This window comes from Mus musculus, chromosome 13, assembly GCF_000001635.26.
Source record: "Mus musculus strain C57BL/6J chromosome 13, GRCm38.p6 C57BL/6J".
Classification (NCBI taxonomy): Eukaryota; Metazoa; Chordata; class Mammalia; order Rodentia; family Muridae; genus Mus; species Mus musculus.
The window spans coordinates 81,142,985-81,160,144 of NC_000079.6; the positions used below are offsets into that span (position 1 = coordinate 81,142,985).

The 17,160-nt window shown below is 40.0% G+C and overlaps 1 protein-coding gene across 8 annotated transcripts in view; it reads right to left on the reverse strand.

The window, feature by feature from the left end:
- Adgrv1 (adhesion G protein-coupled receptor V1) overlaps positions 1 to 17,160 on the reverse strand; it is a 538,324-nt gene that overhangs the window by 47,917 nt on the left and 473,247 nt on the right. For all 8 annotated transcript variants that reach the window (XR_001780748.2, XM_017315364.1, XM_017315363.1 and 5 more), the window contains one exon: positions 12,171 to 12,292. Coding sequence is in view for 7 of the 8 variants with exons in the window: in XM_017315364.1 (XP_017170853.1) it covers positions 12,171 to 12,292 (122 nt within the window). In the remaining variant the exon portion in view is untranslated. The remainder of the gene's footprint in view (positions 1 to 12,170; positions 12,293 to 17,160) is intronic.

Consider the following 17,160-nt stretch of genomic DNA (forward strand, 5'->3'; position numbering starts at 1 on the left):
TGACCTTTTTTTTTATTGGACTCTATTTTCTCCTAAGATATTTGATTCATTTGCTTTAAAGGCATTTTTTGAGAGAGAGAGAGAGAGAGAGAGAGAGAGAGAGAGAGAGAGAGAGAGAGAGAGAGAGGAAGGAAGGAAGGAAGGAAGGAAGGAAGGAAGGAAGGAAGGAAGGGAGGAAGGAAGGAAGGATGGAAAGAAGGAAAAGGAAAAAAACACCTGCTGTGGACTCTGCCCAAAGAAGAAAGTACTACATTTTAGTGTGGAAAGACAAACTTCACAGTTGTGAAACCCAAAATTCTCATCATTTATATATCAATAAGGAAACCCTGAGCCAGAGGAGGGTCTAATGAAGACTTTCTGGAGCGTATCCTCCTAAGCCTAGAGAGATACTTGGATGATAAATAGAGCAAACACAAAGATCACACTGGGTCAGAGATAAATTCTAAGATTTCTTGCTTTTGAAACATATGTCACAGCACGATCCATGACATTCTTCTCACTGAAGTGAGCCACAGCTAAGTGCACACTGAAGCGTGGGCTAGCTCTACCTGCTTTGGGAACCTGCCAATCATCACTGAATTATGACATTATGCCATTTTACTGAAAACTGTACACACTTCACGTCATGATGACTTTGATGAGAGACATTCAACTTCTGTCTCAGACCCATACACATTTGAAAATGAACTTACTTTCCTAGACATTTCTTCAAATAATTAAAACTTTGGTAATAACAAATTTGCAGCTATATAAAATTCAAGAAAATATGGAAATATTTTATATATTCCTGTAAAGGCTAATTAGATGGCTTCTTAGGATAAATATAGATCTTTAAACTACAATGATTAAACAAGGTGACTGCCATTCTTACACATCTTAAACATGACTGTTCCTAATAATCTCAAAGAAAGAAAAGAACATTATTAATAATGGGAAAGTTACTGTCAGAGTATAATTAATAATGCCAGTCTGGACTGCCCACAATCTGGCTCCTGTATTTTCAGTGCATTGATGCTGCCCTGCTCACTTCAGCACTGTACTTTACAGAAGATATTTGAGCTCTCATTATAAACTGGCTTTGTGTTAAGAGGGTTTGTTAAACTGCATGCTAAGGCTCCAAGCATGTTTGAGAAAGGCAAAACACATCTTCAACTTAGGGTGTTTTCCACTTCTGTGGGATTATCTCGGGTGTGACTCCATTATAAATTGAGGGGGAGTGCCTGTACTCTTATATAATGACAAAGAAGCTGACTCTGCAGAAGCAGAAACTCTTGAGAAACATCTACACTGGGGATGAGGGATGCAAGGGGGCATCTCCATGGTTTCATTTTATAGCAATTCTTCACAAATGTTGATGACTTAAAAGTAGCCGCATGTAATGGCTAGAACCACTATGCTACAATCTATGTAGGAAGATGATAGCCTACCCCACTGAGTGAGGATCACACCATGCACAATCAGTTTGCCAGAATTTGAAGAGGTACAGTATTTGACTACTTTTGGAGGAAAAATTGTGGGCAGATATTCAGTTGCATTGTGCCTGCCTATCAAGTGTCCTTAAACACTTCAGCATACATAGATTCCATTAAGAATGACCTGTTAGTGGATATTCACTCTGGCAATCACTTAATGAGGATATGAAACTCTAGCTTCTGCTGATCTCTTCTACTCTAGCCTTTAGACCTTGCTAGTGCCAGAGGCAGAGGTGGACATCCATGATAAACCTTAAGTCTGCAGAACAGAATGCTACCACAGGATCAACAGCAGGCAGCACATACACACGGGGGTGAGAAGGCAGGGAAACAACAGGTGGCAAGAACAGGGACTGCTCCAATTCTAAACCCTCACTTCAAAAAAACCAGTTACATCTGGAACAGTTCCTTTTTGTGCTGAACACTGGAGTGATTGTCACTTCATGTCCTGTCTAGTCCTTGGCCTATTGCAAGTATACTAAGTCTTTGCTTTCTCACTGCAGTGGCCAATTAAGTAAACAGAAATAAAACTATAATTCTAGCATTTTCCTAGAAACATCAGCTCTCCTCTGCATTTGCTGTAATGACATCAGCAGCAGATATTTATATAAAAGCAGTCTTATGTCAAAGAGACCAGAAAAGAGTGGAGTTCGAGCATCCCTGAATGTTTGGCAGCAGCCTTGGCCTCTCTCTTTACCTCAGTGAATGATGCCTTGGGGTATTTTCAGCCAGGTCTTCTCCTAGACATGAATAATCCTGGGCCATCACCTCCAGTGCTTGGGTTTTTATAGCCCTGCCTTAGTCTCTAAGTGTCTCATATCCTTCTATCTAGTGAGGTCTATCTTTTTCTAATTTTGTATTACTCAAGGTTAAACCTATGGACTCCTGTGTTCTAGGCACACACTCGCTATAGCACCAGCATAAGTTCTGTTTTACATTTACACTATGAAGGTAGAATTAGTTGGGTAAAAGGCAGTTAGCAGTTAAAAGCATTAGCCCTGTAGAATGGGAAAACTAGAGAGGTGGGAGAGAATATGGGTGTTGCCATGGATCTAAGGATACACATTACACATTAATTTCACCTCCTCTTTTGGGGGTTCTTCCTGAATATGGGAGCAGAAGTCATACTCACTTCTGCACTTTCTTTTTTAATATTTATTTTATTACTCTTGATCATGTGTGTACATGAGTGCAGGTACCCATGGAGGGCAGAGGCATTGGATTCCTTAAAGTTACAGTTAAAGATAGTTGTGAGCTGCCTGTATCATACAGGTCCTGAGACGTGAGTTCTGACCCTCTGGAAGAGCGGCAAGTGCTCTTAACCATGAAGCCACCTCTTCAGTCCCATTAACCTTTTCTTAATAAGTGCTTTCAAATGTCCGGAGTGGGAAACAGAAACTTTACTCACTAACTTGACTTGTTGCTTAAGGCTATTTCTATTAAGACAAGTTTAGTTATAGAATTAAGGAAACAAATGATATAAAGTTTCAGGGACATTTCACTATGAATGAAAATTGTATCGAGGACTCAATGATGTTATGATTGTTGTTATAACATTAATTGAGGTATGCGACGACCAAGGAGTCCAGATGACATTGGATCCCCTAAAGCTCGAGGTAGAGGCAGCTGGGAGCTGCCTTACATGGGTTCTATGAACCAAACTTAAGTTCTCTAAAGGGCAGGAGAGATGCTGAGCCATCTCTCCATATATTATTGTTAGTAATCTTAGCATTCACTTTGTTTCTAGAAGGCAAAGTACTATGTCTTTGCTTTACTATGCTTTATTCAAGTAACTAACATGGAAACAAAATGCAACAGTCTTAAGACAAGAGATGGAATTGGGGGTTTATGTGTTTAAAGAAACCCATTATAGTCAATAAGTAATGTATGCTAGCTGTGGGGGTTTGAATGTGCTTGGCCCATGGGAGGTACTACCATTATGGAGCGTGGCCTTGTTGGAGAAAGTGCATCACCATGGGGGGTATGCTTTGAGGTCTCCTAGTGCTCAAGCTCTGCCCACTCTAGGAGATAGTCTTTCCTGGTTGCAGTTGCATCAAGATGCAGAACACTCAGCTCCTTCTCCAGTACCATATATGTCTGGATGCTGCCATGCTTCCTGCCAAGATGATAATAGACCTCTGAAAATTTAAGCCAACCCCAAATAAATATTGTTTTTCTTAAAAGTTGCCTTGGTCATGATGCCACTTCACAACAATAATACTTAAATTAAGACAGAAGTAAAAATTATCTTTTTAAAAATAAAAAAATCTGTAACAAAGTAGTTCTCCTACAAGCCTATTCTAACCTGAAAACAGTTTAAGTCAGAATGTGTTCACTACAGAGATTGACATAGTAGCTCAGCAGCATGGTGCCCATGAAGTGGGTACATCATTTGCCTTGGAGACAGCATGGGGCTCAGTCCCCAGGAAGGCTAACTCCATCTCCTAGCAGCCATAGTTATTTGCCTAGGGTTAAGACCCTGGAAAATCCCCTTCCACGTTAATATGCCCATCGGCTCTGCAATTGTTCTCCTGTTATTTGTGCAGCCATTTCCAGGACAGACTCTCCCACAGCTGATCTCCTGGTACTATGACTCTTACAGCTCTTCCTGCCCCCTCTTCCGTGATATTCCTTAAATCACAGTTACAGGAACTGTAATGTAAGTGGAGCTGGGCTTTCCTTTGTCAAGCTCTACATTGTGTTGAGTTGTGGTTTTCTGTGATGGTTTCCATTTGCTGTAATGGCAGGCTTCGTTGATGAGGAGAGAGAGCAACACTTTTCTAGGAAAAGTGGCTTACGCTCAGAGAGACATTTATTTATTCTTATTACATGTGTACATATGATGTGAGTGTGAAGTGTGTCAACTCCTGGGACTGAACTCAGCCCTAGGCTTTTACTTGCTCAGACATTTTGATGTGGTCATTTTGTGGTCAGTACATTTTTGAATATAAATTTGTGATTGATCAAGATCGATTCTAAGGTCTTATCCAGTTTATTGAATTTTGGTGATCTACAAGGCATAAAGTGTACCTCACCTGCTGACTACATGATATTGCATATACAAATATCCTTGGATTACAGTTCAGTTAGGGTACATATCTTAACAGTAGTCACTAAATACCCAATGAATTGCAGTGACTTTTAGTAGCTCCTCTTATTAATATGCATTTAGTTTCACTTAAAAATTTATGAGATTTCTTCGAACTGAATCCATTTAGACTTTTGCCGATGGCTCTGAAGGAGTAGATAGTATTAGACTAATGTCAGTGAATAGAATCATGCAAGCTGGGGAAATATTTTCAGACATGTATATACTATGACAAAACGGTGGATGGAAGGCATTGGAGAACAGTGAAAATAGCTGGTACTTGAGAGGCCAAACCCTAGGGACAAGGAAGCCCATTAAGAGGGGCACCCTGTGCTTGCTTTTGCATTTGTTTTTGTTCTTCTAGGGATGTTGGAGTTCTCAGTCAGACTCTTCTTGGCTCTGAACCATGCACCAAACTTTCTCCCCCAAACAGGGAAGTTCAAATCTACCAAGAAACCTGGACTAGACATAAAAAGAGAAAGTTCCAGATAAAAGGAGAACTACATTGCCATTTGGCACTGCTAAAGCCACTTGTGCCTGAAGAGGAGATCTAGGAAACTGGACAGAAAGCAGCTGCCTCGAAGGTTAAGAATTCAAGACTCTTAAAGGACTGAGAAGTGAAGAGATGACAACCAGGGACTGCAGGGAGGAATGGTTTCCAGAAGAGACAAAAAGACTTTCATCTGAGTTTGTCCTCCAGAGATGCCATAACTAGGTTAACCTTCACAAAGCCTGAAGACAGTTTCTACTGATTAGGTTAGGATCAGGATCGGCCCACACCTTCCAAAGGAAAACTAAGTTCTACTGTGATGAAGAAATACAAACATTTCTTTCCAGAGATTGCATGTTGGCTGCCTGCTGTGGGCTGTGGGAATTTACACTGCAAAAGTCTTTGCTGGAACCTATGTTTGCTTTAACCATTTGCATTTCAATCATGTTGAGGTGAAGGTTCTACTTCTAGCTTGTTTTCCTCTTTACCTACAGTCTCAGCACAAGACCTTGTCAGTCTTATAAATCACTTGCTTGAATCTTAAGGCACAGACAGTGACTCACAAGAGCTCTGTGTCAGATGCCAAGGATGGATGGACCTATGGGGTCTGGGAGAAGGGTCAGGGGAGAGCCAGTCCTCCAACAGGAGACTTGAACACCAAGATTGTAAGCCCATCACTCTGGCCCCAAGAGACAAACCTCCTTTCCATTCACTGACTAATTTACAGTATTTTACATTTATAATATACATATATATATACATTGCATATACATATATATGTATATGCATGTATATGTATATGTATATATATATACATAATATATATATATATAGTCACACAATGCTTTCACAAGAACACAACTAGGTCTAGAGTCAGCACCTGTTTAAGAAAATAGACAATTCGAGCTCAGAGATGTCAAATTGATGAATAGAATTAAGGTTGCAGGGCTACGGTACACGACTCAACAGTAGAAAATTTGCCAAGGCTGCCTAAGGCCCTAGGTTTGAGCCTGAGCACCCAGTGATGGGGGCAGAACTGAGTTTGACTGACAGTTTTATGCTCATTCTAGGGAACCTGACAGTCAAACATTAAATGTTACTGAAAAATGTGTATAGACAAGTATTTATATAAAAAACAGCCTTCCCCACACTAGAATTTGAACAATATAAAAATAATAGAATTTTAGACATGTATTTATTAAAAATAAGAAAAAGAGAGATGGAGAGATGGCTCAGCAGTTCAGAACACTGACTGCTCTTCCAGAGGTCCTGAGTTCAATTCCCAGCAATCACATGGTGCCTCACAACCATCTATAGTAGGATCCGATGCCCTCTTTTGGTGTCTGAAGACAGCTACAGTGTACTCATATAAATAAAGTAAATAAATATTTAAAAAATAAGTTAAAGAATCTGACTGACTACATATAAACCAGTCATTATTGTTTGTTCTGCTTTAAAAAAAAACCAAAACATACAAACAAAAGAAAACCCCAAACAACAACAAAGCCAACCAACCAACCAACCAACCAACCAAACAAACAAACAAACCAGTTTTAAAAGAGACATTTGCATCTTGGTTACTGCAAATCTGGTAGGCTTTCGGTTTGGGGTGTCCCAGTATGCTAGGTGCTTTTTCAGGTAAACACTCATGGACCATGCTACACTTTTAGTCAATTTAAACAGTGCATATAGAGGACCAAGGATTAAAAAGGCAAGAACAAAGAAACGAAAGCAGAGGATGGAGATGGGTAGAGGCATGAGGCCCTCGTTTCAGGAAGGACAGTCTATGTGACCACAGGTGACCCAGATCCTACTACACCACTGGAAGTTCTTGCTGGCAGATCAGACACAAACGCTCATGCTGGGAAAACCAAGTTCCAGCCAGAGAGTAAACCCTGGTGCTCTCTGAGAGGTGTCGTTCATTGTCAAAAGGAAGAAGAAGTTCCCATAAACAGACATTTCACCACACCATATGGTGTCAAACCCTGGAGAGTGTGGTGAGGAGTAAGGGAGGAATGTTAACATACACCTGCTCCTCTCAGCTTCTGTTTATTTATTTGAAAAGTTACGGTGACCTTCAGGTAGCTATGAAGAGTGCATCAGGCATTCATTAGACTCTCTAAATCTTACTCTACAAAACAAATGTAGTTCTTTCTTTTGCCCCTCCCTGGGTGAACTTAACATAGCTCTGGGATAAATCAGTAAAGAGTCCCAGTCTCCCTGGCTTCTACATGTTTATCCCAGGGTTTTCTGGGAAGGCTGCTTTTTCACTCTTCATGAATAGTTCATGTGCTAAGTCTCTAATGGAAACAAAGTGACATGTCTTATTACTGTTGGCTTTTTGGCTTTTGGAAGGCACTGGTGAAGGGAGTGCCTTGAAACAATTAGTTCTCTGTAACTGATTATTTTTATTTTAACAATGCTCATTTCCCAAGAGCTGTTTATCCTCCAAAGAAAACAGCTATGACTAAATGTGTATTGTATCTAAGCAGACACCTGCAGTGAACTACCCTGGATGCTAAGTGGGAATTCCAAATGGAGAATGAAGCATTTGATTTTGTAGTCTATTAGTTAATTTTCCCCCATCCAGTGAAATTTAGACAGTGCAAGAAACATAGAAGAAAACCTTAAATAAATGGTATATATCAGACTGATTCTGACTGGTTCTCATTAGACAGAACCATATTGTAGAAGCCAGTAGCTGCAGTAACTTGCAATATTTAGTGATAACTAAGGTGTGGGCATTGTCCAAGCCAAGTGGTGCAGTGTCTTGTCAGGAGAAGCATCACGGGGTTCCCAGACTAGCTTACGCATTAGCCTTCTTGTGGCTGAAATCTGGAGATGTTTATGAGATGTATGGAAGCATGGAATAGATTCAGTGGGTTTTTACAGTAATATTTCAGCATTTTAATGATTGATGAGGTTCTACTTATGCCTCCCAGCCACGAATTAGCTTGGTAATTATTTCCCTCATTGTTAAACAAATTTGGAAGTACTTTGGCTTAAGTCATTTAAGAAAGCAGATCTATAAATAGTAGCATGGATCCACTAACAAATGACAAACTCATGATGGAGGGATGACTCACAGGTTAAGAGCCCATACAGGGTCTGAGTTCAGTTCCCAGCATCCCTACTGGGTGGCTCACAACTGCCTATAACTCCACAGGCTTTGAACTTCTCCACACAATGGCCTTGCTGCCCAGGTAGAGAATACAGAATGTTACAAGTCCTGTCTCTCAGCTGCAGCAGTCTCTCTGCCACTGAGTTTTCTCCAGCTAGCAGGGCTTCTCAGAGAATCCCTCTGTTCTGCTCTTCATGCCTCAGTCTGATCTTATACAAGGGCCTGTTTTGGGTTGTCAGCCTTTCCCTTTCTGGTTCTTTCCACAAAGCTCAATATTTTCTGTGTGAACCAGCCTCATCTCAAACTATAATCTTTTTGTTTTGTGTTTTTTTTTTTTTTTAACTTTCTCCATTAAAACCTTTAAACCATAAATTCTGGATCACTCAAAAACGTTTCAGACATGTAAATTTTCCAAGTGCACTCAGATATTGTAACAGCAACTCCAGCAGTGAGGCCAAATGTTCTACCTATTGAGAGTCCCCTTCACACAATGGATGGACCCTGAATGCAGACAGGGTATGGAGCCACCTATGAAGTCACACTGCTTCTATGTTCTCTTCCTGTTGTCTTTTTCACAGCCATGGAGTAGGTACCACTTCTTGTTTAAGCTCTTTTATTCTATAGACTCCAAACTCGTAGCCTGGTTCTCTGCTGTGCTTCCTTCCACTAGCAACTCCACACACCCAGTCAAAAACTTTGCTGTAATTACCTGTGTCTCTAAAACCTCACCAGTTCTGCATCTTCTCAGAGCTGATGTCTCCACATCATCACAGGGAGGCACCTACCAGTCAAGTCAGGCATTTCTCAATGATGCCCCTCCCCTGCCCTCTATATTCTCATACTCAATCACTGAAGAAAACTCAACAGTTCTAAAACCCGTCACTGCCCCCCCACCTCAGCACTGTCCTAATACTCATAGTTCTGGTGACAGCAGCCTGCCTGCTCAGTGTGGCTCTTTTCAGTACTCTAAACAGTTCCCGTCATTCTCTGAAAGGGTAAGCACAGACATATGAACATGCTACCTGTTATGAACGGCTCTGTGCTGCTTGTATTTTTATGTTAATTCTGCTCTTCCAGGAGATGCTGTCTAGAACTAGGAATGAGTCAAGTACTCAGGTGCCTTCTTGTGAGCCAATCCCCTAATGAATAAAGGAGCCAATCACTGGGCAAGTAGGCGGGGCTTTCTGGATGAACAGTGGAAGAGAGGAAGCAGGAGAGAGTAAGGCCCTTTTGGAACAGGGACAGCATATGGGTAAGATGTAGCTGCTAGAGTTTCCCCTTATCAGGACGGATCCTCAAGGATTCGCCCTCGGAGCAATCAGATTTTAATAAGGCTTTCAAGATTAGGTCTTAGTTGTTGCACCCAGAGTCTGAGTTGCCATTGTTTCTGAACTAAGTTTTTGTTGTGTTTTCCTTCACATGGCTGCTTGCCTAGGCTCAAGAGAGAAAGATATGGTGGCAGAGCACGAGTTTGCCTGATGTGCACCACGAAGGATTTGAAGCACGGGGCTGGCATGGTAACTACATGAAAGCGGGAACCTAGTGAGCTGGGTGGAGATATTTCAGGAACTCCAGGCCAGAGAGTTTCCATGAAATAAAACAGTTTGGCCATTGCTTGTCAGTGCATGGCCAGCCAGGCTGCCAAGGCAGAGGCACAAGTGCGGAAACATGCAGGTTCTTTTTTTAATATTTCCCATAACAGCCACCACATCTAAAAGGAGAAAAAGATTAAAATTGACAATAAAATCCATCAAGGCAAAACAACCAAAACACCCAAGACTTCATATTTGGTTAGGCTGATGCTGAGCATCTCAAGGGCACGGGGAGCTGGTATTTGTGTCAACCTGCACTTTCTGTCTCCTCTTTTCATCCCATAAACCATTTTCTTCATCTAGACAATACTAACCACTCTTCTTGTATACAGCCTCAGCTAACCCTGCTTTCTCAGCCCGAAATAGCCCGTTGTCAGCCACACATTCTTCATTTGTCTAAGAAGCAGAGGGGGGTGTTATGGATTCAGTTACAAGCAATAAAACGTACCACATATAATATCTTCATATACTCTACATGAGAGGCTTCTTCTCAGGGCTTGAAAAACACCACCATATGCGTATACCTTGTAAGTCAGAAGTTCAAGTTTTCAATGTTTTTCAATTTTTAAAGCTCTGCAGCAAATATTAAAGATCTGCACCATACCTGTGTACCATAGGGAAGCTGCCAAATCAAATACATGTGCAAGTCTTGTGTAACAGTTTTCTCCGAGATCAAAACACTCCACCCTGCTTGTGAGCTGCTTAAACAGGGAACTAAACAACTAAAAATTAGCATCAGGAAGTACCTGAAACTGACCAGATTCACTAGGCCCTTCGCTGCCAGTGTAAACAGAGCCCAGTTACTAAGAAGACTCTCAGACAAGACCAGCTTCCAGGAAGAAGCAAAAACCAGCTGATCTGCTTAAAAGAGGTTTAGGGCAGCTGAGGCACCTGAGAACAGTCTCCTACCTGTTGGTTGAGCTACCTGCAGATTGTGCAGTGTACTTCAGAATCCCTGCTATTGTGATCTGTCACTCATGCTAGAGTAGACCTTGGTGATGCAGCTGTGTTTGGAGTTGTTTCTGCTCCTGTCAATAACCCCTTACCTTTATCCTTTAAGTGACCTCAATGAAACTCATTGGGTTCACCAAATTGGACTTTGGTGGTACCTATCCTTTGTCTGTCAAGGTTCCCTATCTGGGATGTGTTTCATATCCCCAGGAAAATTTTGTCACACAACAGCAAGCTATCAGTATGGACCTTGATCTTAATTCTGCTAGAACTTAGGTATTTAAAGTTGGCCTAATGTCCTACCTTTCCACTTAGAGTACATACTGGTACAGGCAGAGGGAAATGGTCCTTCAGCCTTCACAATACTTGGTGTAAGTGTCACCAACTGTGGCATATCTTATAGCTGATGGTTTACTCATTTCAATCATTGGTCCTACAGGGGTGTGGCGGTCTTCTCTAGGTATTGACAGTACCAGTGTACTTCCACTGTGCCTACGCAGAGGTGCCCATGTACTCTCTAGATTCAAACTTTTAGGTCACTTTGTGGCTTCCCCTTCCTAACCAGATAATGTACTTTGATCAAATGTCATCATGTACCTTGTATTCTGATTAAAGAAAGTGTCTCCCCCTCCTCTTCTCTTCTGCTTTTAAGACTAAGTAGTGACCCATAGACCTCCTGTGTGCTATGTAAATGCTCTACCACTGAATCATATCTCAGCTGCATGATTCTCAGCATATGTATTTATGCACATATCCATTTTATAAGACAGTGAACAAATAATGACTATGTAAAAGCAGTTTGGGTAATTTTATTGAACTATTTTAGTCTGGCTTTTTTTTTTCATGTTGGAAAATAAGAAAAAAAGTGTTCATTTGTTTCATTTGATAATTTTAGAATGCAACATCTTCCCATTTCACAAAAGCTCTGAAAGTCAGTTTTCATTTTTTTTGCTATAGCTATAGCCCTCAGTTATAAAACTTAAACGTATTTTTAAAATTAATTTAAACTTGCCATTATTGGACTTGAGTAGGGGTCAAATATAACTTTTAGTCACTGAAATTTTCTTATATCTAAACATTAAGAGGAAATTGCTTAACCATCAATTCACTGTTCAATTGAACTAATGTGTAGATACACATGCCCCATGTATTTGGATTATTTCTCCATCGTTACCGTCTGATTAAAAACTATCCATAAAGAAACACAGTTTTGCAGTTACTCAATATTGCTGAAAATAAACTAGTAAATACTTTCCATTTTTATGTGTACATGATAAGAAAGTTGTAATTTCTGCCACATTCAAATGTTAAATATTTAACTCCTACCATATTACTCTAAAATGTTGTATGCCATTGTGCACACAAACTCAACTTTATGTAGACTCTTACGTTTTGAACATTGACACTTGGTGCTTTGCATTCATTAAATGTGTATTGCCTGTAAGGCTTGGCTTACCTGCAGACTATTGAAAATGACAAAGAGAACCAACATCCAGAAGTGTCTGTAGGCCATATGCAGTCCTCCCCAAAGCCACGTCATAGAAATCAGGGCGAAGAGATATAAAATCAGAGGAATTTCTGAAAATCACAAAGACAAGGAAATATGTTCAGAATATCGCATGATTAATCACATGTAAACACAGTATTAGTTTGGTCTCCTTCTCAGGGAAGATGGTCTATACCCTAATACCCATCCAGGAAACAACCTTTGAAATCCTTCCTTTTCTTGTGTGGAGGAGGGAAGGCATTGTGCAGAGCCACAGTTCCAGGTTTTCAAATGGGTCTGCTTGCCACTTGGGGAAGGAGAAGGAAGACATTTGTCCCTGCCTAGGCTACCACCTGCTGGACTGTGTGGGAAGTAACAGGAACAAACACAAAGATTCCCAAATTTCTTGAGGTAGCCCTGTGCTCTCCAGTAAGCATACTCCAACATGGCATTAAAATCATGACATTTAAAGTTCTTTGTGTGATACTCAGCTTTTATTTCCTTGAGAAGATAACAAAATGTATTGTGACTGTTCCAAGTGGAGATGAAGTGACTGACTCAGTTGCCATCAGGGGACGTGTTTTCTACCCATCATGCTCTTGTGCAGTTGTCCTGATGGTTTCCATACTAAGTACCCTGCACAATGGGTCCATTGTGCCACTGGAGCTATAAATTGATTTTTATTATTTTTTTGTGTATGTGTGTTTGCCTGCATGTTTTGTATGACCTGCTGAAGCCAGAAGAGGGTGTCAGATGCTTTGAAACTGGAGTTACAGACAGTGGTGAGTCAACTGGTGTATGCTGGGAATTGAACCCGGGTCCCCTGAAAGGGCAGCAGTGCTCTCAACCACAGAGCTATCTCTCTCTTCAGCTTCTCTAACAGTGATTCTGGGTCACAGGACCATGGTCATTTCCACTTGTCTCTGATTTAGTGAGGGAGTGTTATTAGAGTTTTCAGATGTCTTTACAGAAGAGATTTTAATAGTGATACCACAATCTACGTGTACTTTAGAAAATGAATGAAGTCGTAAAGCAGCCATACATAAATATATTTTCATGATATTGAAATGCATGGGGATAGACTAGCACAGGAACCCCCAGGGCAGTCCTGATCATCCATGAACAGCACTTAAAAATCCTCACACACTCTGGGGATTTGAATAGTTAAATACGACTTCAGCAATTAAAATTTTTTATTTTGCTCTGAAACAACTGCAAACATGCACATTAGATGTAATGTCGGTATGGCTACAGGACTTTGTGGTCTTAAAAATTTATCTGGAAGTTGTCAACTGCATCTTCTTTACTCTGTAAATACTACATTTTGTATTTTCTACAAAGATATTTTCTTTTATAGACAGTTTCAAAAATGAAGAAAGCAACACAGAAACACCCTCAAGTTCCGTTTGGTTATTATTTTTAAATTTTAATTTATTATTTGTGTGTGAATGAATTTTTTGTGTGTATGTATGTATGTATGTATTATATATGTATGGTATGTAGGATGTATGTGTATGTTTGTATGTATGTATGTACATATGTATTGAATATAGTATGTATGTATGTGTATATGTATGCATGCATTTTGCTTGTGTGCCTGAGTGAGGGCAACTGCATGCCACAGCATGTGTGTAAGCCAGAGGACAACTTTCAGGAATTGATTTTGTCCTTTCACAGTGGGTTCTGGGTTTCAAACTCAGTCCATCATGCCTGCATGACAAACACTTTTACACACTGAGCGATCTCACAAACACCATTCAGTTATTCTAACAATTTCCTCTGTCCAGTGAGAGCCAGTGTTGCATCGTTGGCATCTCTGTATTCCTTTGAACCCAAATGGTTGAGATCTTTGACTCTGACATCTTGATTTATTACAGGCAGTTTTTCTTGTAGAGTACTGTGCTGGCTAGCTTTACATTTCAGCTTGACTCAATTTAGAATCACCTGGGGAAGAGATTGTTAGTGAGAGATCATTGATATTGGGTTGCCCTGTGTACATATCTACTGGGATTGCCTTGATTGCTAATGTTAATTGATGTGAAGAAGACCCAGTCCACTCTTGGTGGTTCAATTCCCTAGGCAAGGAACCTGGATTGTATAAGAGTAGGAAAATCAAACTGAACACAGGCAAACAAGTGTATACATGTGGCTGTGAGGTGACCAGCTGTCATATGTTCCAGCCACCTTGATTTCTTTTCTCTTGAACTAACTGTGAGAAAAACAAAAAACAAAAACCAACCAACCAAACAAACAAACAAAAAACCTCTTTCTCCCTTGCAGTTGCTTTAGTTAGGGCATTTTATCATAGGAACAGGGATGAAACTAGAACAAGTACTGTAAAATTTGAGTTTATTTGATTTTTTTTTCATGTTGACATTTGGGATGTAAATGTAGACATCACAAATGATAATGGATATTTTAACCTAGGAACTCAGCTTGTCCTGCTAATGAAGATACTCACTCTCATCACTTGGCTATGGGGTTACTTAGATTTTCCATTAAAATTAGCCTTCTTAACTGTGGAAAACCTTTGTAAATAACAAGTGTCTTGTGTGGCACACCTTAGAGACTATATAAATATCTTTTTTCACTATCAAATGTTTAGTCACTTTTATAATTTGGACTGAGACATTCCTACTACATTTAGAAGACTATTATTCATTAATATTCATTTTATTTTGATGCTCAGTTGCCCATAGCTGGAGTCCTTACTTGTGGCTTCCATGTCTTTTCCTTTCTCTACAATTCTATTGACACTTGCCCAAGATGTTTCAGACATTCTCTACTCTGGTACCAGGTTCTTTTAGGAGAGAATTTGAATGTCATGATCTGTATGACATACAGGTAGACATAGTCACTTGCTTTTGGTACACCTAAGGGGTCTCAATAGCCAACAACTGTCACACACACACATACCTGCTCCCAATAGCATATGCACTGACTCTCAAGTTTAATGTAATTTCTTGTTATACAAGATATTTGTTGATTGTGAAGGTTTTCTCTTGGTAGAGGGTAATTTAAGATTAATTTCATGATTCAATGATATTGCTTCTACAGGTTCTTATATATATATATATATATCTGAAAATGTTTACTGTATCCTGTTTTTTATGTCACCTGCTTATGATAATGTTGACAATATTTGCCTTTTCACTTGATGGCTTCTATTTGGCATATTAACATTGCCAGCTTCACTATTCTTGCTCTTCTGGGGCTACCATTAAGTGTTATCTGTACCCAAGATACTTGAGCAGTCAGCCTGAAAGCTGACTGATAGCTTCTTAAGTGGCTAATAAACAGGCGGTTTATTATACATAGTGTGGATATATGTACAGTGTGGATATACATACAGTGTAGATTCATATAGAGTATGGATACATGTACATTGTGAATGTACATACAGTGTGGGGTTGCCAGGGCCGAGAGTAGCCATTGATAGTTTAGAAGATCTAATTTTTTAAATATTTCCTGCAACACAGTGTGGATGTATGCAGTTTGGATGTACACAGGGTGGATGTACACACACTATGGATATATGTACAGTGTAGACACACTGGACAATATGATGATTGTGTCTCAGTCTGCACAGAACATTATGGCACAAGCTGTAATTGCTACTCAACATGATGTGTAATTTAAAATTCGTGAATTGTTCATTACAAGACTTAATTTTACTATAGAGAAATGACACAGTAGAGTGTGTGGCACTGGTAGGACTGACAACTATAGGTGCCTATCTCTCTAAGTCATGAGATTTCCTGATTTATGTCAATACTTCTACTTGCCAACACCACAAACATTACATCTGCTTCTTCCCTGTCCACATTTTGTGACTGTGTACTCTGTCATTGAACGGTCCATTCCCCATTACTCTCAATATACTTAGCTGTCCCATGTACTTACCTGTATTGATCCTAGTTTCTAATGTTATCATCCTTACCCACTCACTTCTAAACTCACTTTGGATTCTATGTTGCACCCTACTACCCACTGAAATGATCATAGCAGTGACTGAGTTCAATGTTGTGTACCGTTTGGTACATGCATACCTTGCTCTAAACCAAGTAGTGGCTTTGGGATAGAATTGTTGAGGGAGAGAAAAGAAAAGAAAAAAGAAAAGAAGAAAATGAGAAAGAGAAGTGGCAAGAGGAAGAAAAATCATATATATATATATATATAATGCCTTAGTAGGAGGCTGTGTTGATATCTTGCTCAGATACACTGTTAGAAAATCATAAGTTATTATAATTTCACAGGAAAAATTAGATAATATAAAATAGGTTTATGTATATTGATGATTCTTTTTTTATTAATGTCTTGCAACTAAACAAGGGAAAATATGGTCAGATTTAAACTTTAATAAAAAAAAAAATTCCTGCCTGGCAGTGGTGGCACATGCCTTTAATCCCAGCACTTGGGAGGCAGAGGCAGGTGGATTTCTGATTTCAAGGCGAGCCTGCTCTACAGAGTGAGTTCCAGGATAACCAGAGCTACACAGAGAAACCCTGTCTCAAACCCCACCCCCCCAAATTTCCCCCAATTAAATCATACTCAGTTAAAGGGTCAGAAGGCCCTGGTGAGACTGGGAAGCTGCTTCAAATATTCATCATCATTTCTACAAATGGCACTCATTGCTTCCACTGTACAAACACAAATATCCATTCATGGCTCTTTGTGGAGCATGAAAGGGCATGCATAATTTTATTTGCACAATTTGGATGTACAGCTCCAGAATTTTGTTGACATGTTCTTCCAAGTGCCTAGAGCTAAGCAAGCACTATGTAGTTAGTGCAAAAGCCAACAGAGCATGCTGGGCCTGCTGCCCAGAAGGACTCACAGCCTATTCCCATCTGTACGAAGTGTGGTAGTCTGGCACTCCAGAGTACAAACTCCACAAGAAAGCCTGTCGTAAATAACTCTGCACTTAGCAGCAGACCCAAAGCTGGATTTCCAGCAGAGA